At 37.2% G+C, this 15697-nt stretch overlaps 1 protein-coding gene across 1 annotated transcript in view; it reads left to right on the forward strand.

Moving 5' to 3' along the window:
* SERPINI1 (serpin peptidase inhibitor, clade I (neuroserpin), member 1) overlaps positions 1-15697 on the forward strand; it is a 115623-nt gene that overhangs the window by 61449 nt on the left and 38477 nt on the right. Inside the window, exons 2-5 of the mRNA XM_006861806.1 lie at positions 3169-3436; positions 4642-4872; positions 8420-8614; positions 10695-10899. Coding sequence (XP_006861868.1) covers positions 3187-3436; positions 4642-4872; positions 8420-8614; positions 10695-10899 — 881 coding nt within the window. The 5' untranslated portion in view covers positions 3169-3186. The remainder of the gene's footprint in view (positions 1-3168; positions 3437-4641; positions 4873-8419; positions 8615-10694; positions 10900-15697) is intronic.

A 15697-nucleotide genomic window follows, 5' to 3' on the forward strand; every position in this document is an offset into this window, starting at 1 on the left:
AAGTCGGTTCCAACCATAGCAACCCTGTATAAAGTTTCCAAGGAGCGACTGGTAAGCTTGAACCTTGGACCATGCAATTCAAACTGACTTTGCAGTCCAGCGCATTAACCCACAGCACCACACCAGGACTATAGATAACATTAAATAAAAGCAAAGAAGCTCAGGTTTGGGTTTTTATAGGGTAGTCAGCTATCAGTACAATGTAGCAAAAGAACATGAACTTTTGAATCTGACTTGGATTTAAATTCAAATAAATTGTTGCATTAGGCTTGGAGGAAGACTCATCAGCAACCTGCAATATGCAGATGATACAATCTTATATCCTGGAAGTGAAGATGACTTAAAATATGCACTGATGAAGACCAAGAGCACAGCTTTCATAGGGATTGCACCTCAAAGTAAAAACAAACAAATAAAAAATTCTTGTAAATAACATTAGGATGAATGGAGAAAAGACTGAAGTTGCCAAAGACTTCCTTTTGCTTGGATCCACTAGCAATATTCATGGATGCAGCAATCAAGAAATCAAATTATGTATTGGACTCCTGGTGTGGTGCTGTAGAATAAGCACTGAATTGTAAAACACAAAGTTGTTCAAGCCCACCAGCTGCTCCTCAGACGTCCTTTACAGGGTGGCTATGCATGGGAATCCACTCCAAGGCACTTAACAACAACAAAAACCTTGCATTAGGCAAATCTGATGCAAAAGACCTCTTTAGTGTTAAAGAGCAAAGATAACAGTTTGAGGACTAAGGTGTGCCAGACCCAAGCCTTGGTATTTCTAATCGCCTCACATGCATGTGAAAGTTGGATAATAAATAAGGAAGACCATTAAAGAATTGATACAGTTGAATTATGGAGTTGGAGGAGAATATTAAAAGTACCATGAACTGTTAAAAGAACAAACCAATTTGCCTTGGAAGAAATGCAACCAGAATGCTCCACAGAGGGAGAATGGAGAAACTTTGTCTCTCATACTTTAAGCATGTTATCAGGAGGGATCAATCAGTCCCTGGAGAAGTACAACATGCTTGGAAAGTGGAGGTTCAGTGAAAAAGAGGATGACCTCCAATAAGACAGATTGACACAGTGGCAGCAGCAATGGGCTCAAGCGTAACAATTGTGAGACGGCCCAGGGTAGTGCAGTATTGCTTTCTGCTGTGCATAGGGTGTCTGAGTTAGACCCTACTAGATAGCACCAAATAACACCATCCACTACAAAGTAGTACTTGTTGTTATGTGCCATTGAGTCACTTCCAACTCACAGCGACCCTTGTAGTTCACAATCCAGTGCTTATCCTACAGCGCCACACCAGAAGTCCTAAAATATTAAATACTGAATGTCACTTAAGTTCCCTGACAACATAGAAAGCTAACTGCTATCTCTTCACCCGATTCCAGAAAGAGAGCTCTATCTCTTAGATTTCCACCTTTCACTTGTGTTCTTTGCTCTGTGAAGAAATGAGAATGACCCAGCAGTAGCAACTTCCCAATGGCAGCCAGAATCAGTAAACTTTCAGGGCAGCTGTGCTCTCAGCATCTGGCTCCTGTCCCAACATTGCATGCATGACAGATGCTGTTCTGCAGTAGTGTAGTTGGTCTCCCATCAGCAGCCATCATTTTCCTGCTCACCCTCTGCTTGTGAGCGTACACATTTACATATAGACTGAACCAACAGCATCTTAAAGTAAGTGAGAATTCTTTATAAAAGGGAAAGAAAACAATCAATCAAAAAAACCCTTGGGACTTCTCGGATGAAAAACTGATACTTCTGCAGTTCTCTGAAATTGGCATTGCAAGTATTACAGGACTGATTAGAACTTTCTGACTCAAAAGTCTGTTGGAATTGTACTGCTCTTAAGGTAAATGTGTATACGCTCTGTTAATTAAGTAATGGGGATTGCTAATGTTTGGCCCTAATTAAAATACAATTTTCCAAATGCATTTGTTCAATATCACTTTACAAGTTGTTTTAATGATTAGTGCTTTGTTGTTGTTGTTGTTGTTTTAAAATCAAGAACAAATGAGCTACTTAATTGTTTAAATAGGCAGTTTAGATTTCTAGTCTTGCAGGGATAAACAAAGTGCATGAATACAAGGGAAAGAGAAAGCCCTATCACTACTGTCTGCTAGTCAAGCTGTTTGTGCAGATATAGAACTCCTGGAATATTGGCATGCTGAGAGAAAGAAATATTACTCAGAGGTATCTGGGCACTGACGCTACCTTCTTCTCCAACACCCGCTCCCCTCCCCCCCCAAAATGAGACCTTGTTGTCGTTCAATTTGATTCAAGAGCCAGATGAATCTGATATTTAGAAATATTCCTGTAATTACCAGTCTGCTGCTCTACTGATCGTATAAATCTGAATATAAAAGAGTACTGCTTTACCCAGAATTCAGCTTTCCTTTCAGCTCTGGCAGGAAGTTGTCAATGGAAGTAGCATGTAACAGAATACACACTAGGATGTGCTGAGTCCGTTTCTTTGCTAGGTCATCATATCACAAACTTGCCTTCTGTAGCCTGGGCTGCATTAATTGGAACCTGTGGTTTAGGCAATGGACTGCTAACCACAAAGCTGGAAGTTCAAGTCTACCAGTTGCTCCAAGGTTAAAAAAAAAAAGATGAGTCTGTCAGCTCCTATGAAGACTTACAGTTATGAAAACCCTGTTTTGGGTCACTATTAGAATCAACTTGATGGCAGTGGGTGGGATTTGTTAGTTTGTTTTAAAGCCTCTTAAGTATCTTCTAGTTTTCATTATAGTTTTCCTCAGCCTATGTAGTTTACTGGAAGCTAAGATAAGTTTGTTAGAAATTGTGAACAAAATATATGTGGCAAAGTTGTTAAAAATTGATAAACTAGCCTGACCAAACAAGATTTACTACTTGTTGTATGTATATCTGCTTATGTACTTAACACTATAATGGTAGGGATCATGGGTAGCTATAAGTATCTTCAGAACTATAATTAATTTGATTATTAGCTGACTTTTTAAAAAAAGAATTTTTCAACATATCCTTTAATGGGGATTTGGTATAGAAATGTTCATATGTACGCGTTTAGAAGCCTTTGTTTGGTTTGGTTTGCTACTTTGCCAAGAAAAAAGTCTTGGTATTTACTTTTCATTTTATTTATCTGAGATAATAATATGTGAGTTTTTATTTTGCAGATTTAAAACGATTCCACCATGGCTCTCCTTGGACTCTTCTCTCTGCTGGTTCTTCAAAGTATGGCATTAGGGGCTTCTTTCCCTGATGAAACCATTGCCGAGTTGCCAGTGAATATGTATAACCATCTTCGAGCCACTGGGGAAGATGAAAATATTCTCTTCTCTCCGTTGAGCATTGCTCTTGCAATGGGAATGATGCAACTTGGGGCCCAAGGATCAACCTTGAAGGAAATCCGTCATTCAATGGGATATGCTAACCTGAAAAATGGTAAGTACCTTTAGGTTTGATTTCTCAGGAAATCAAACTAATTTATGCAGATGTCTCATTATATAGACCAATAAAATGATCTCACTGAAATGACTGGACTATGAGAAAGAATTAGGAAATCAAGAAAGGCATCAGTTCTCAATTCTAACCCTGACTCTATGAATCTAAGGAAATTACTTCTGTTTTCTTTTTTAAATGTAAATTAATTCCACTATGATAAACAAAAGCAACCAAGATTCTTACCCTCATGAAGTTACTAGTATAGTGGGAGAGACACACATTATTTCAGTTAACATACACATAACTAAAAAATCAGAATTGAGATGAGTGATTTTAGAAAAAACCCCACAATTTTCTAAGACCAAATGTTCTGCTTAAATTCAATATTTTTTTTGTTGTTGTTTAAAAGCTTTCAGTAATTTTAAAAACATTTTATTATTATTAAAAATTACACATCTGGAAAATTTCCTAACCCAATATGATTTGTTAATCACTTTGTATGATTTCTCTTTCAATGCCTTTAATATACATGTGAATTAATTCATTAAAAAGCTAAGAAAAAAAACAATTTGTAATGGATTTTCTAGTTATAAGGAAAAACTCCATTGAGATTCAGATTTATAGAAATATCTTGATTTTTTTTAAAGGAGCTCTGGTAGTGTAGTGGTTACAAATCGAGATGCGAACCTCAAGGTCAGCGGTTCAAAACTGCCAACTGTTCCGCGGGGGAAAGATGAGGCTTTCTGCTCCTGTAAAGATTTATAGCCTCGGAAACCCTATACAGGGTCACTATGAGTCGGAACCAACTCCACGGCATATAACCACCACCACTTGATTTTTAAACTAGATAATTAAACTGGTAATTATAAAATAACACTAATATGAAAGTAACCTGAGTATTTTGAAAGACAATTACAACCAAAAAACGATGCAATTTACAGATTATAGCAAGATAATAATTAAAATAAAAAATAGTGTGATTTGGTATTACTAAGCTATAGAACATTAATTTGCACTCTAGAAAGAAGATAAATATTGAAGCCTCCTTAACAGGTTAATGTAGGGAATGAGCCTGGCACATTTCCCTTAGACCTCTGTCCTATTAATCTCTCCCAAAATATAATTGTATGCTGCCTTATAATGCTCTTCACTTCACTTTGATCTTGTGAACATATAAAATGAACTTAACTTTTGTCATCTTACAGGTGAAGAGTTTTCTTTCTTGAAGGATTTTTCTAACATGATAACTGCTGAAGAGAGCCAATATGTGATGAAAATTGCCAATTCCCTCTTTATACAAAATGGATTCCACATCAATGATGAATTTTTGCAAATGATGAAAAAATACTTTAATGCAGAAGTAAATCATGTGGACTTCGGTCAAAATATAGCCGCAGCCAACTACATCAATAAGTGGGTGGAGAATAACACAAATAGTATGTCTTTTCGCTCCTTTTTTTCTCTAATATTTTAATTTAAACCATATTTACTTCCTTAAAGTATTTATCCTATCACTTCTTTGGTACGTTGCTTACTAGAGCATTTAGTTGGATATGCTAACAATTATTTTGTATGAATTACAGCCTATTTTAGAAGCACCATTTATGAAGAACTTAAGAAGGAATTCATATCATTTGTTGTTGTTGTTGTTAGGTACCATCTAGTCGGTACCTACTCACAGCGACCCTACGTACAACAGAACGAAACACTGCCCAGTCCTGGGCCAACCTCACAATTGTTGACATGCTTGAGCCTATTGATGCTGCCACTTTGCCAATCCATCTCGCTGGGAGTCTTCCTCTTTTTCTCTGACCCTCCACCTTACAAAACATGATATCCTTCTCTAGCTACTGGTCACCCCTGACAATATGTCCGAAGTATGAAAGATGAAGTTTGGTCATCCTGGTCTCCAAGAAACACTCTGGCTGCACTTCTTCCAACATAGATCTGTTTGTTCTTTTGGCAGCCCATGGTACTTTCAATATTCTCCTCCCGACACCATAATGCAAAAGCATCAATTTTTCTACAGTCTTCCTTAATCACTGTCTAGCTTTTGCATGCATATGAGGTTATTGAAAAGCATGGCTTGGGTCAAGCAAACCTTAGTCCTCAAACTGACATCTTTGCTCTTCAACACTTTAAAAAGGTCTTGTGCAGCAGATCTGCCTAATGCAATAAACACATCGTTTGATTTCTTGTCTGCTGCTTCCATGAGTGTTGATAGTTGATCCAAGAAGAACGAAGTCCTTGACAACTTCAATCTTTTTTCCATTGAAAAGAATGTTGTTTATTGATTCAGTGGTAAGGATTTTTTCTTTACATTGTGATGCAATCCATACCGAAGGCTGTGCTCTTTGATCTTCATCAGTAAGTCTTTTAAGTCCTCTTTGCTTTCAGCAAGCAATGTTGTATCATCTGCATTTCGTAGGTTGTTAATGAGTCTTCCTCCAATCCTGATGCCATGTTTTTCATCATATAACCCAGTTTCTCAGATTATTTGCTCAGCATACAAATTAAATAAGTATGGAGAAAGAATACAACCCTGTTGCACAACTTTATTTATTTTAAACCATTTAGTGTTCCCATGTAAACATCTTTCTGGTATTCTCTGCTTTCAGCCAAGATCCATTGAACCACTGCAATGATATCCCTACTTTCACATCCTCTTCTGAATCTGGCTTGAACCTCTGGAAGTTCTCTGTCAATGTATGCTTGCAGTTGTTTCTGTATTATCTTTAGTAAAACTATACTCACATGGGATATCAGATATAGTCTGATAATTTCCACATTCCACTGGGTCACCTCTCTTTGGAATGGGCACAAATAGGTATCTCTTCCAATCAGTTGGCCACATAGTTGTCTTCCAAATTTCTTGGCATAGATGAATGAGTGCCTCCAGTGCTACCTCACTTTCTTCAAAGATTTCAATTTTTATTCCATCAATTATTAGAGCCTTGTCTTTGCCAATTCCTTCAAGGTAACTTGGACTTCTTCCTTTAGTATCATTGGCTCTTTTTTTTTTTTTTAGTATCATTGGCTCTTGATCATACGCTACCTCCTGAAACGGTTGAACATCAACCATTTCCTTTTGGTACAGTGACTCTGTGTCTTCCTTCCATCTTCTCTTGATTCTTTCTGCGTTATTCAATAATTTGCCCAGAGAATCCTTCAATAACGAAAGGCGAGGCTTGAATTTTTTTCTTCAGTTCCCCCAGCTTGAGAATTGCTGAGCATGTTCTTCCTTTTTGGTTTTCTGACTCCAGATCTTTGCACATTTTGTTGTAATATTTAACTTTGTCTTCTCGAGCTGACCTTTGAAATTTTCTGTTCAGCTCTTGTACCTCCTCATTTCTACCATTTGCTTTAGCATCTCTATGCTGGAGAGCAAGTTTCAGTGTCTCTTCTGACATCCATTTTGATCTTTTCCTTCTTTCTTGTCTTCCTATGACTTTTTGCTTTCTTCATGTATGATGTTCTTGATGTCACCCTACAACTTTTCTGGTCTTTGGTCTTTAGTGTATAATGTATCAAATCTGTTCTTCAGATGATCTCTAAATTCATATCTTTTAGCATTTATTTAATTCGGCAATGATAAATTAATCCAACTGATGTGTTTTCTCTGTAAACTTAATTCCTACTGAAAACCACTGCCATCCAGTCAATTCCACTCTATACAGGATTTCTGATGCTGTATGTCTTTATGGGCACATCTTTCTCCTTTGAGCAGCTGTGGGCTTGCACTGCCAACTTTGCAGTTAATAGTCCAGTGTTTACCCTATAGCCACAACAGGGCTCCTTGTAATCCTAACTTCTATATAGAATTTTGCTTGAACTACTTAATAAATTAGATGTTAGAAGAGCAGATGTTAGAATACCTTTCTCAACAAAATGATTAAAATGAATTAACTTTTAAAAGAAGCAGTCTATTTTAAGTTACAGAAAGGAATAGGAAGAGATATGTTTATCTTAAAATCTATTCTTTAATCATATTTTAAATGTACTGAAATTTCCAAATGTTTTGTATTTCACAATTCTATTTTCTAATTTTTACCAGATAAGTAATTGAAATTAGAAACTCAAAAATGAGGCTAAGTTGAAAGAAGGTTACAGTTGCTTCTCATTAATTTGTCATATTGTCAAGTCCCAAAATAACATTATATAATAAATTTGATGATGGAAAAAAAAAAAGATCAGTTACCCTATATTCTATAGTCTTCAAAATGTTAAGGGAACCTTCTATCTTACAAAATACTATAATTAATAAAATGAGAGAATACAGAGCAAATTTCAGTCATGCATTTTTCAACTATAAGATTAAAATATAGGATAAGAGAAATTTGTTTATTTTTTCTAATAAAAGACTAATAATCGATGGAAATGAATTGAATTATTAATGCCAATGCCTTTTAGACACTTTTGGCTGATAATAAAGATCCAGTTTCTTTCAGAATAGATTTTGAAAGCGAATTTCAAATGACAGAAAATTATGCATCATGTGTTAAATTGACTTTTACTCATCTGTTTTTACTTTCACAAAAGGTGAAATGTGTGTTAATTATTTGGTGGAAAGACTTTGACTATATATGGGGGAAAGTTTGAATTGGATGATACTTGAATCATAGTTGGAAACATTTATTGAGTATTTGTTCAAGAGTTTTTACAAGTGGAATTTTACATCAACTAGAAAGTGGTGAATCCTGAGATTCCCCATTGTCTGTGGTGCTCTAATTTGCATGAAGTGTCAAGATACTGCTAGTGCTCGTGAGGTTTCATGTGATGTAGGAATTTGGGGTGCTCTTAATCTGTAACACATACACATATATAAAGCCTTTTCCCTTTGTGAGTATGATACATTTACTTTTAAAGTAAACTTGGCAGTGGCATGCATGCTTTTTCTGGATTATGCTTTCTGATGGTAGTTTGATAACCTTTTGGTTCCTCTTCACCTTTCAATTTAATCTGTTCACTTTTTTTCCTGGATAGATTTGTTGAAAGATTTGGTATCTCCAAGGGATTTTGATGCTGTCACTCATCTGGCCCTTATCAATGCTGTCTACTTCAAGGGGAACTGGAAGTCACAGTTTAGACCTGAAAATACTAGGACCTTTTCCTTCACAAAAGATGATGAAAGTGAAGTTCAGATTCCAATGATGTATCAACAAGGGGAATTTTATTATGGTGAGAAATCTTGACTTTTACTTCCCCCCTTTTACAATATATTAACATATTTCTAAGAAAAAAACATGAACTAGTCATTACACAAACTGCTTTTTAGTCTCATTTGGGCTACAATTCAATTTCCTTGGCTCTATTTATTCTGAATGAACATTGTATGCATGTAAAGTTTCCCAATATGTATCATTAATGTATAAAGTTGATCACACCTACAGAGTCACCTTACTTACCATAAAGTATCTGACTAACATTGTATGAGAACTTTCTGAGAGTTACTCCAAAAGCCTTTGACTTTTGTGTGGTTTTTAGTGAACCATGTATATGTTCCATCAAGTACTTGATTTGGTCTTCTCACCTATTTTTGAATTACTAAAGTTCTTCTATTACAAGGGATGTTTGTTCCTTTAAAATTTTGGCCAGTCATAATGATTTATTTATAGAGCTGTATTTATTGAGAGCTTATCATTTTTCCTACGTGCAAAATATTTTTGGCATTTTTTCCCAAAGATTTTCATTGGCTATTTTGGATGTGTATGGTATTATTTCTTCCTGTATCCTGGTGTTGCTCCGTATGATATGCACTGGACTGCTAACCACAGCACTGGTAGTTCAAACTCCTTGAAAACCCTTTACAAGGTTGCTGCAAGTTAGAGCTGACTTGATAGCACTTAACAACAACATGTACTATAATGAATGTAACTTTTTTAAAAAGTTGTAAGTGGAAATAAGAGCCATGATATGGCACTTTAGGATAAACACTGGACTGCTAATTGCAAGGTCGGCAGTTCAAATCCAATAATCACTCCTCAGAAACCCTATACGGGGTCACTGAAAGTTGGAATCAACTCTACAGCATTTAACAACAACAATTAATACTTTATTCTGTTTAAAAGTACATTATAAAATTGGAAGGCTGGAATCATAGTTGTAGCTGTTGTTAAGTACTCTTGACTCATAGTGACCCTACATATGGTTTCCAAGGCTTGAAGTCTTTTGAGGGAGCAGAAAGCCTCCTGTAATCATAAGACATTTTTAAAAAGAAGGAAAAGAAAATGGAATAAAAATTATTAGTATGATGACTTTTGGAAGTAGATCTGTTATTTGAAAATATCCATAAGAAAAGCACTCCAGTTAATTTTGAAAATGGACAATGTTTAGAGACAGAACCATTTATTTTAAAGATGTCTTTAATTTTTATTTATAAAAGCCAAGTCAATTTGGCTACATTCATAGAGCCAATTCTCTCATTTACCTATTTATCTAATTTGTTGGTCTTCGTAATCACAACTACACCAGATTGAATGCTTAGAACTTGTGGTTGTGGCAATATAGTATCAGGTACTACATAGTTAATGTGATTTACATCAAACTTAGAGCCAACGTTTTGTTTTTCTAATCAGGACTTTTCATTGTTTCTAATGATTTCCATGAAGTTCACTTGAATTATGTCATTTAAAAATGACAAAAGCAAGTCTAGGGAACATTTTATGCCAGATGAGAAATGATTGTAAGGATTCTAAAATAAAAATAATTCTTCAAAACCAAGGATTCACTTGAATTTCAGGGCCTGTTTTCAAGTAAACTCTTTTTCTTAGATGCCTGAATTTCTCATATTCTACACACACTATGGAATTCTGGTCTAGCGCTGTAGGATAAACACTGGGCTGAAAGGTCAGTTTGAACTACAAGGTCAGTGGTTCATCTCTACCATCTGCTCCATGGAAACCCCATACGGAGTCAGTATGAGTCACAACCAAGTTGATGGCACTTAAAAACAACAACAACAACAATATAGTACTTTAAGGATCCCTGGTGGCATAGTGGGTTGTGTTTTGGTCTTCTAACTGCACAATTAGCAATTTGAACTCACCAGCTGCTCTATGGGGGAAAAACACAAGGCTCTCTGTTCCCATAAAGATTTATAGCCTCAGAAACCATATGCAGGATCTTTATGATTCAGAACCCAGCCAGCATACAACAGCAATAAAATAGTATTATTTTGGGGAAAAAATGTATAAAAAATCTCAATCATTTTTTTAAAATCTTGATGTGAATTGTCTGTGACCATACCTTTCTGCTTTAGGAGAATTTAGTGATGGCTCTAATGAAGCTGGAGGTATCTACCAAGTCCTAGAAATTCCCTATGAAGGAGATGAGATAAGTATGATGTTAGTGCTGTCCAGACAGGAAGTCCCACTGGCTACCCTGGAACCACTGATCAAGGCACAGTTAATTGAAGAATGGGGAAACTCTGTGAAGAAGCAAAAAGTGGAAGTGTATCTACCAAGGTGAGAGGCTCCCTTTTAGAGCATGGATGTGTGTGTGAGATAGCAGTGAAGATTCTAATCCAGAAAACCTCTTGCCACCGTTGTTGAATTTTAAAACATATGCTGTTCTCATCTTCATCCTCCTTTGCTTTTTTACCTTCTTCTTGTTCTTCCTCCTCCTCTCCTTCTTACTCTTCTTCTGTTTTGAGAATTCTTTCATGCAATCTTTCCCAGACACTTTCCTACTTACTGATTCATTCAATACCAAGACCTATTTTCAGATGTGATTGATTGAATATTCTGATCTTCGTTTTCAAAGATTTTTCAGTAGATTGACTCTGCATATGCCTGAATAATTCCTTCTAGAAAGATGAGCACAAGGCTGGTCCTATGAGTTGGAGGTTAAAGATAGCCCAACTGTTCGACTTTTCCGACATGCTATACCACTCCATATTCCTTGATATCAATCATCACCCCTCCCTTTCCTCAAGTCCCAGGATTCTGCAACAAATTGCAATGCCTCAGAAAATTCACAGTTGTCAAAAGAAATGACTCACAATTGTGAGATCAGTCTGGAGGATTTTTATCACCCACGTAGTCTCAGGAACTGAGGAACCCAAATCAGCAGGTCAGACAACAGGCTGTTGATGTACAAGGTTGCAGGAGCTGACACATCAGGTCAGGTGATGTTCCGAAAGTCCCATGCACTGGTGGTCAGACGTAATGAGCCAAATGCAAGATCCAGGGCAAGAGAGCAAATTTGTCCAAAGCAATCTCATAAATTGGAGATAGACCATGCACCCAGGAGAAACTAAGGGGGATAACTTGAGTCCAGTCCTCTAGTTAAGGTGGGAGCACTCATAATCTTAGTTGCATTGTAATCTTTACTTCTTAGCCCCACTTTAATCTTTACTCCTTAGCAACTCATTTCAAAATGGGTCCAAAATCACAAATGTAGAGCGTTGTTGTTGTTGTTATGTGCCGTGGAGTCGCTTCCAGCTCATAACAACCCTGTACAGGGTTTCCGAGGCTGTAAATCTTTACAGGAGCAGAAAGCCTCATCTTACTCCTGCGGAACCACTGGTAGTTTCGAACTGCTGACCATGAGATTAGCAGCCTAATTCATAACCACTACGCTACCAGAGCTCCTTGGTATAGAGGCTAGGATATGCACTATATCACAAAATGGAGACATTTGACTAGAAGGACCATAATAAATAATTAGCTGCCCTGCAGCATATCATTCGCATTGACAGTCTCCTCCATATTTCATTAATATTTAAAGTTGAATATTGTTGTGTTGTTGGTAAGCTCCTTATAGCTGGAGAGAAAATAATTTTTGACATTTTTGGAAGCACTGCCAGATGCTGAAATGAAAACATAAATAAGCAGAAAAAAAGCAAATCTACATAAAATCATCCTCCTGTGACTGAAAGAATAAAATCCGTACAGGATCTTGATATCTTGACCACTTCCTCAACCCCTCTCTAGACACTCACTACATCAGGCAGGCATTTTGTAATGTGTACTAGCCAAGTGTATATAATCACACTGAATACATTATGCCTCTTGAGTGTTTTATGTTATTGCTTTGGCCTAAAGTGCCCTCCTCACATTTCTTTCCTAGATATTGTTTACTGAGCTTGCAGTATACAGCTCTGCCATCAGAGCCTTATATAAGCTGCCCAATGGAGCAAGGGACCCTCATTTTTGCATTGCTTATGTTGTTCTTGTTCATAAGTGCCCATAGTCCATTCCTCCTTATAGCAACTCTGTATGGGTTTCCAAAGACCAGCTGGTGGGTTTGAACTGCTGACTTTGTGGTTAGTAAGCCAGTACATATCCTACAGTACCACTCCCTGTTATTATCTATTACTACCCCACAATAAAGAAGGTCATAGAAGAATTGATGCCTTTGACTTATGGTGTTGGAAGAGAACATTGAAAGTGCCATGGGCAGCCAAAGAAAACAGTAGATCCATTTTGGAAGAAGTGTAGCCAGAGTGCTCCTTAAGGGCCAAGATGGCCAAACTTCGTCTCTCATACTTTGGGCATATTGTCAGGAGGGAGCAGTCACTGGAGAAGGTAAGGTGGAGGGTCAGAGAAAAAGAGGAAGACCCCCAATGAGATGGATTGGCCAAGTGGCAGCATCAATGGACTCAAGCATGGCAACAGTAGTGAGGTTGGCCCAGGATCGGGCAGTGTTTTGTTCTGCTGTGCATAAGGTTGCTATGGGTTGATATCAACTCGATGGCACCTAACAACAACAACCCCACAATGCCATTGCCTTTTTGTGGGTCTGTCTTTCTGTGGTGCAGTGATTTGCTTAATAAGCTTCTACTTGCTATTCTTCTTATAAATCCCATCAAACAACTGGGACCATGTAGATTAGATCTACTTCCTGTTTTCTTGATGGTCCTGGGTTAAAAAAAGGTAGGGGGAGTTTCTGATAGGATTATATGATTCAGTTGTGAGTGATTTTTCATAGGATTAATTGTGATTATAAAAAGTTGGAACTCTAATACAGGGATTGGCCAGTTTTGCTATCCCACTGGGTATAAAATGAACCATCTCAGACGGAAGAATGGGAGAATCTCATTCCAATAAGAATAAGAGCTAGGAGCAGAGTATTTCCTTTGAACCTCGAGATTCCTACATGCAGAACCTCCTTGATCCAGGGACAGAAAGCTGTGATAACCAGAGGTGTGGTAAAGAAGAAGCAGCAGCAACACCATGAATGTGAGACAAAGCTGTGGGTTTTCCGGCCCTTGGAGCAAGTAATGCTGGATACACTTGTAGAGTGAGGTGCTTTCAGGCATTTAATTGAGGGTGCTAGGTTTTTTGACTCAAGAAGCTAGAGCTGAGATCCTTCAGACTGAGGCTAATAGTAAAGTGGTATATCCATGGGCGTTTATCACAGTGCTAAAAGATCTTTATAACATTGCCTGAACAGGGCAGAGACCAAGGGGCCACATGGTTGAGGGGCCAAGGGCCAGAGAGAGGCCTACTTGCAGGCATGGTTAGGAAAAGCTGTCCTGATTGAATAACTGTATCATACTAAATAACCGAATCGTGAGCATTTCTGATCCTGAATAGCAGCCTGTTAATGTCCCTGAAAAACACCATAATCATAAATATTGTCTGAGAGTTCTGTTTGGTCATTACACTGAGTTATTGAACTCTGCAGAGAAGTAGATAATGCTGTGAGAAGGTTGGTTGGTGTCAGGACTGGTAAGGAAGATTGGAGAATGGAGGCATGTCTGACCTCTACCGCATAAGAATCAACCTTGGACTGGTGTTGAGTTTGATTCTGCTTCCCCCTTTTGTTGTCAGGGGAGGTCAGATCCTGTCTCTATACCATTCCTATACTTTCCTTATGTAAGTTTTTCTAGGATGGAGTCAGTTCCCTTCCCCATAGAGACAAATATTTGTGAGAATGAACCATACAGAACATATGTATTCTGTCCCTTCAGTAGCTTAAAATCTAGAGGGGAGCTAGACCAGTAAACACATAACCCGTTGCAATGAGCTGATTCTGATGAATGCATAAACACAGCCAAAACATTTATAAACACTGTATAAAGTTTAGGTTATTAAACAATACACACAAATAAACAAGTAACTGGATATGTGTGTTATGTAATTGTACATTTCTAACACTCATTCCATATTAAGAAAACAGTACAAGTATGTTTGATTAATATGAGCACTGAAAGGTGAGTACGTGTAGAAAGGAGAATGAAACTATACCCACAAATAAATAGGTTTAACAGATAAAGTATATCCATTAATATAGTAAGTAGAGCATGTAGAATACAAAGTTATGAAAATTTCTTAGTTATAACCAAACACTTTAAGGGGATGAGTTGCCAAACCTGGAAACTCAGGACCATAGTAACAAGGGATACCAAGTTTAGTTGGTATAAATTAATCTATAAAATTAATGTTCCACATTCTACTTTGGTGAATAGTGACTAGGGTCTTAAAAGCTCATGATCAGCCATCTAAGGTGTAACTATTGATTTCTCCTAGTCCATAAGGATGAAGACAATCCAAGACACATGGAAAAAATTACTCTAAAGAACTAATAGGCCATGTAGACCTCAGCCTCTATAACCCCGAGAACAGAAGAATTAGATAGAGCCATATGGCGCTACAGGGTAAGAACTAGACTGTAAGGTCAGTATGAACCACAAGGTTGGTGGTTCAAATTTGCCAGTTGCTCCTTGGAAATCCTATACCGGGTCGCTATGAATCGAAACAGACTCAACAGCACTTAACAACAACAACAGCTATCATTACCAAGTGCTCTAAAAGGGATCACATTAGAAGGTCCTGGATAGAGTAAGAAAAATATGAAATAAAACTTAAAGTCATAAAACAAGCAAGGACTACTTTTAGAGAGAGACTGGTGGAGCCCTAAGACTCTGGTCCTTAGTCACTTTTCTAGTCTGGAACTGAGCCTCACCTCTGTGGCTCAGTTTTCAGTCAAATAATAGTCAGGTCTATAAGAGGAAAAATAACATTAGGGAGGATGCAAACCTTAGAACAATCAACCATTTGAAATCAAAAGAACTGCATTTACCCAAGGACAAAGTTCAGAAGGGCTAGCAAAGAAGATGGAAACACAAGGAGGAAGTAGGGTAAGTGATGTTGCATTGTGGGGATTACAACCAATGACATGAAACAAAATATGTAAATTGTTGAATAGAAAACTGATCTACTCTTAAGTTCTTAAACCTTCACCCAATTCATATCAGCATTAAAATTGAACTATTAAAAACTCATTAGCTCATTCAGATTTATCCTAATTTAATTA

This window comes from Chrysochloris asiatica, unplaced genomic scaffold (genome assembly GCF_000296735.1).
Source record: "Chrysochloris asiatica unplaced genomic scaffold, ChrAsi1.0 scaffold00043, whole genome shotgun sequence".
Lineage (NCBI taxonomy): Eukaryota > Metazoa > Chordata > Mammalia > Afrosoricida > Chrysochloridae > Chrysochloris > Chrysochloris asiatica.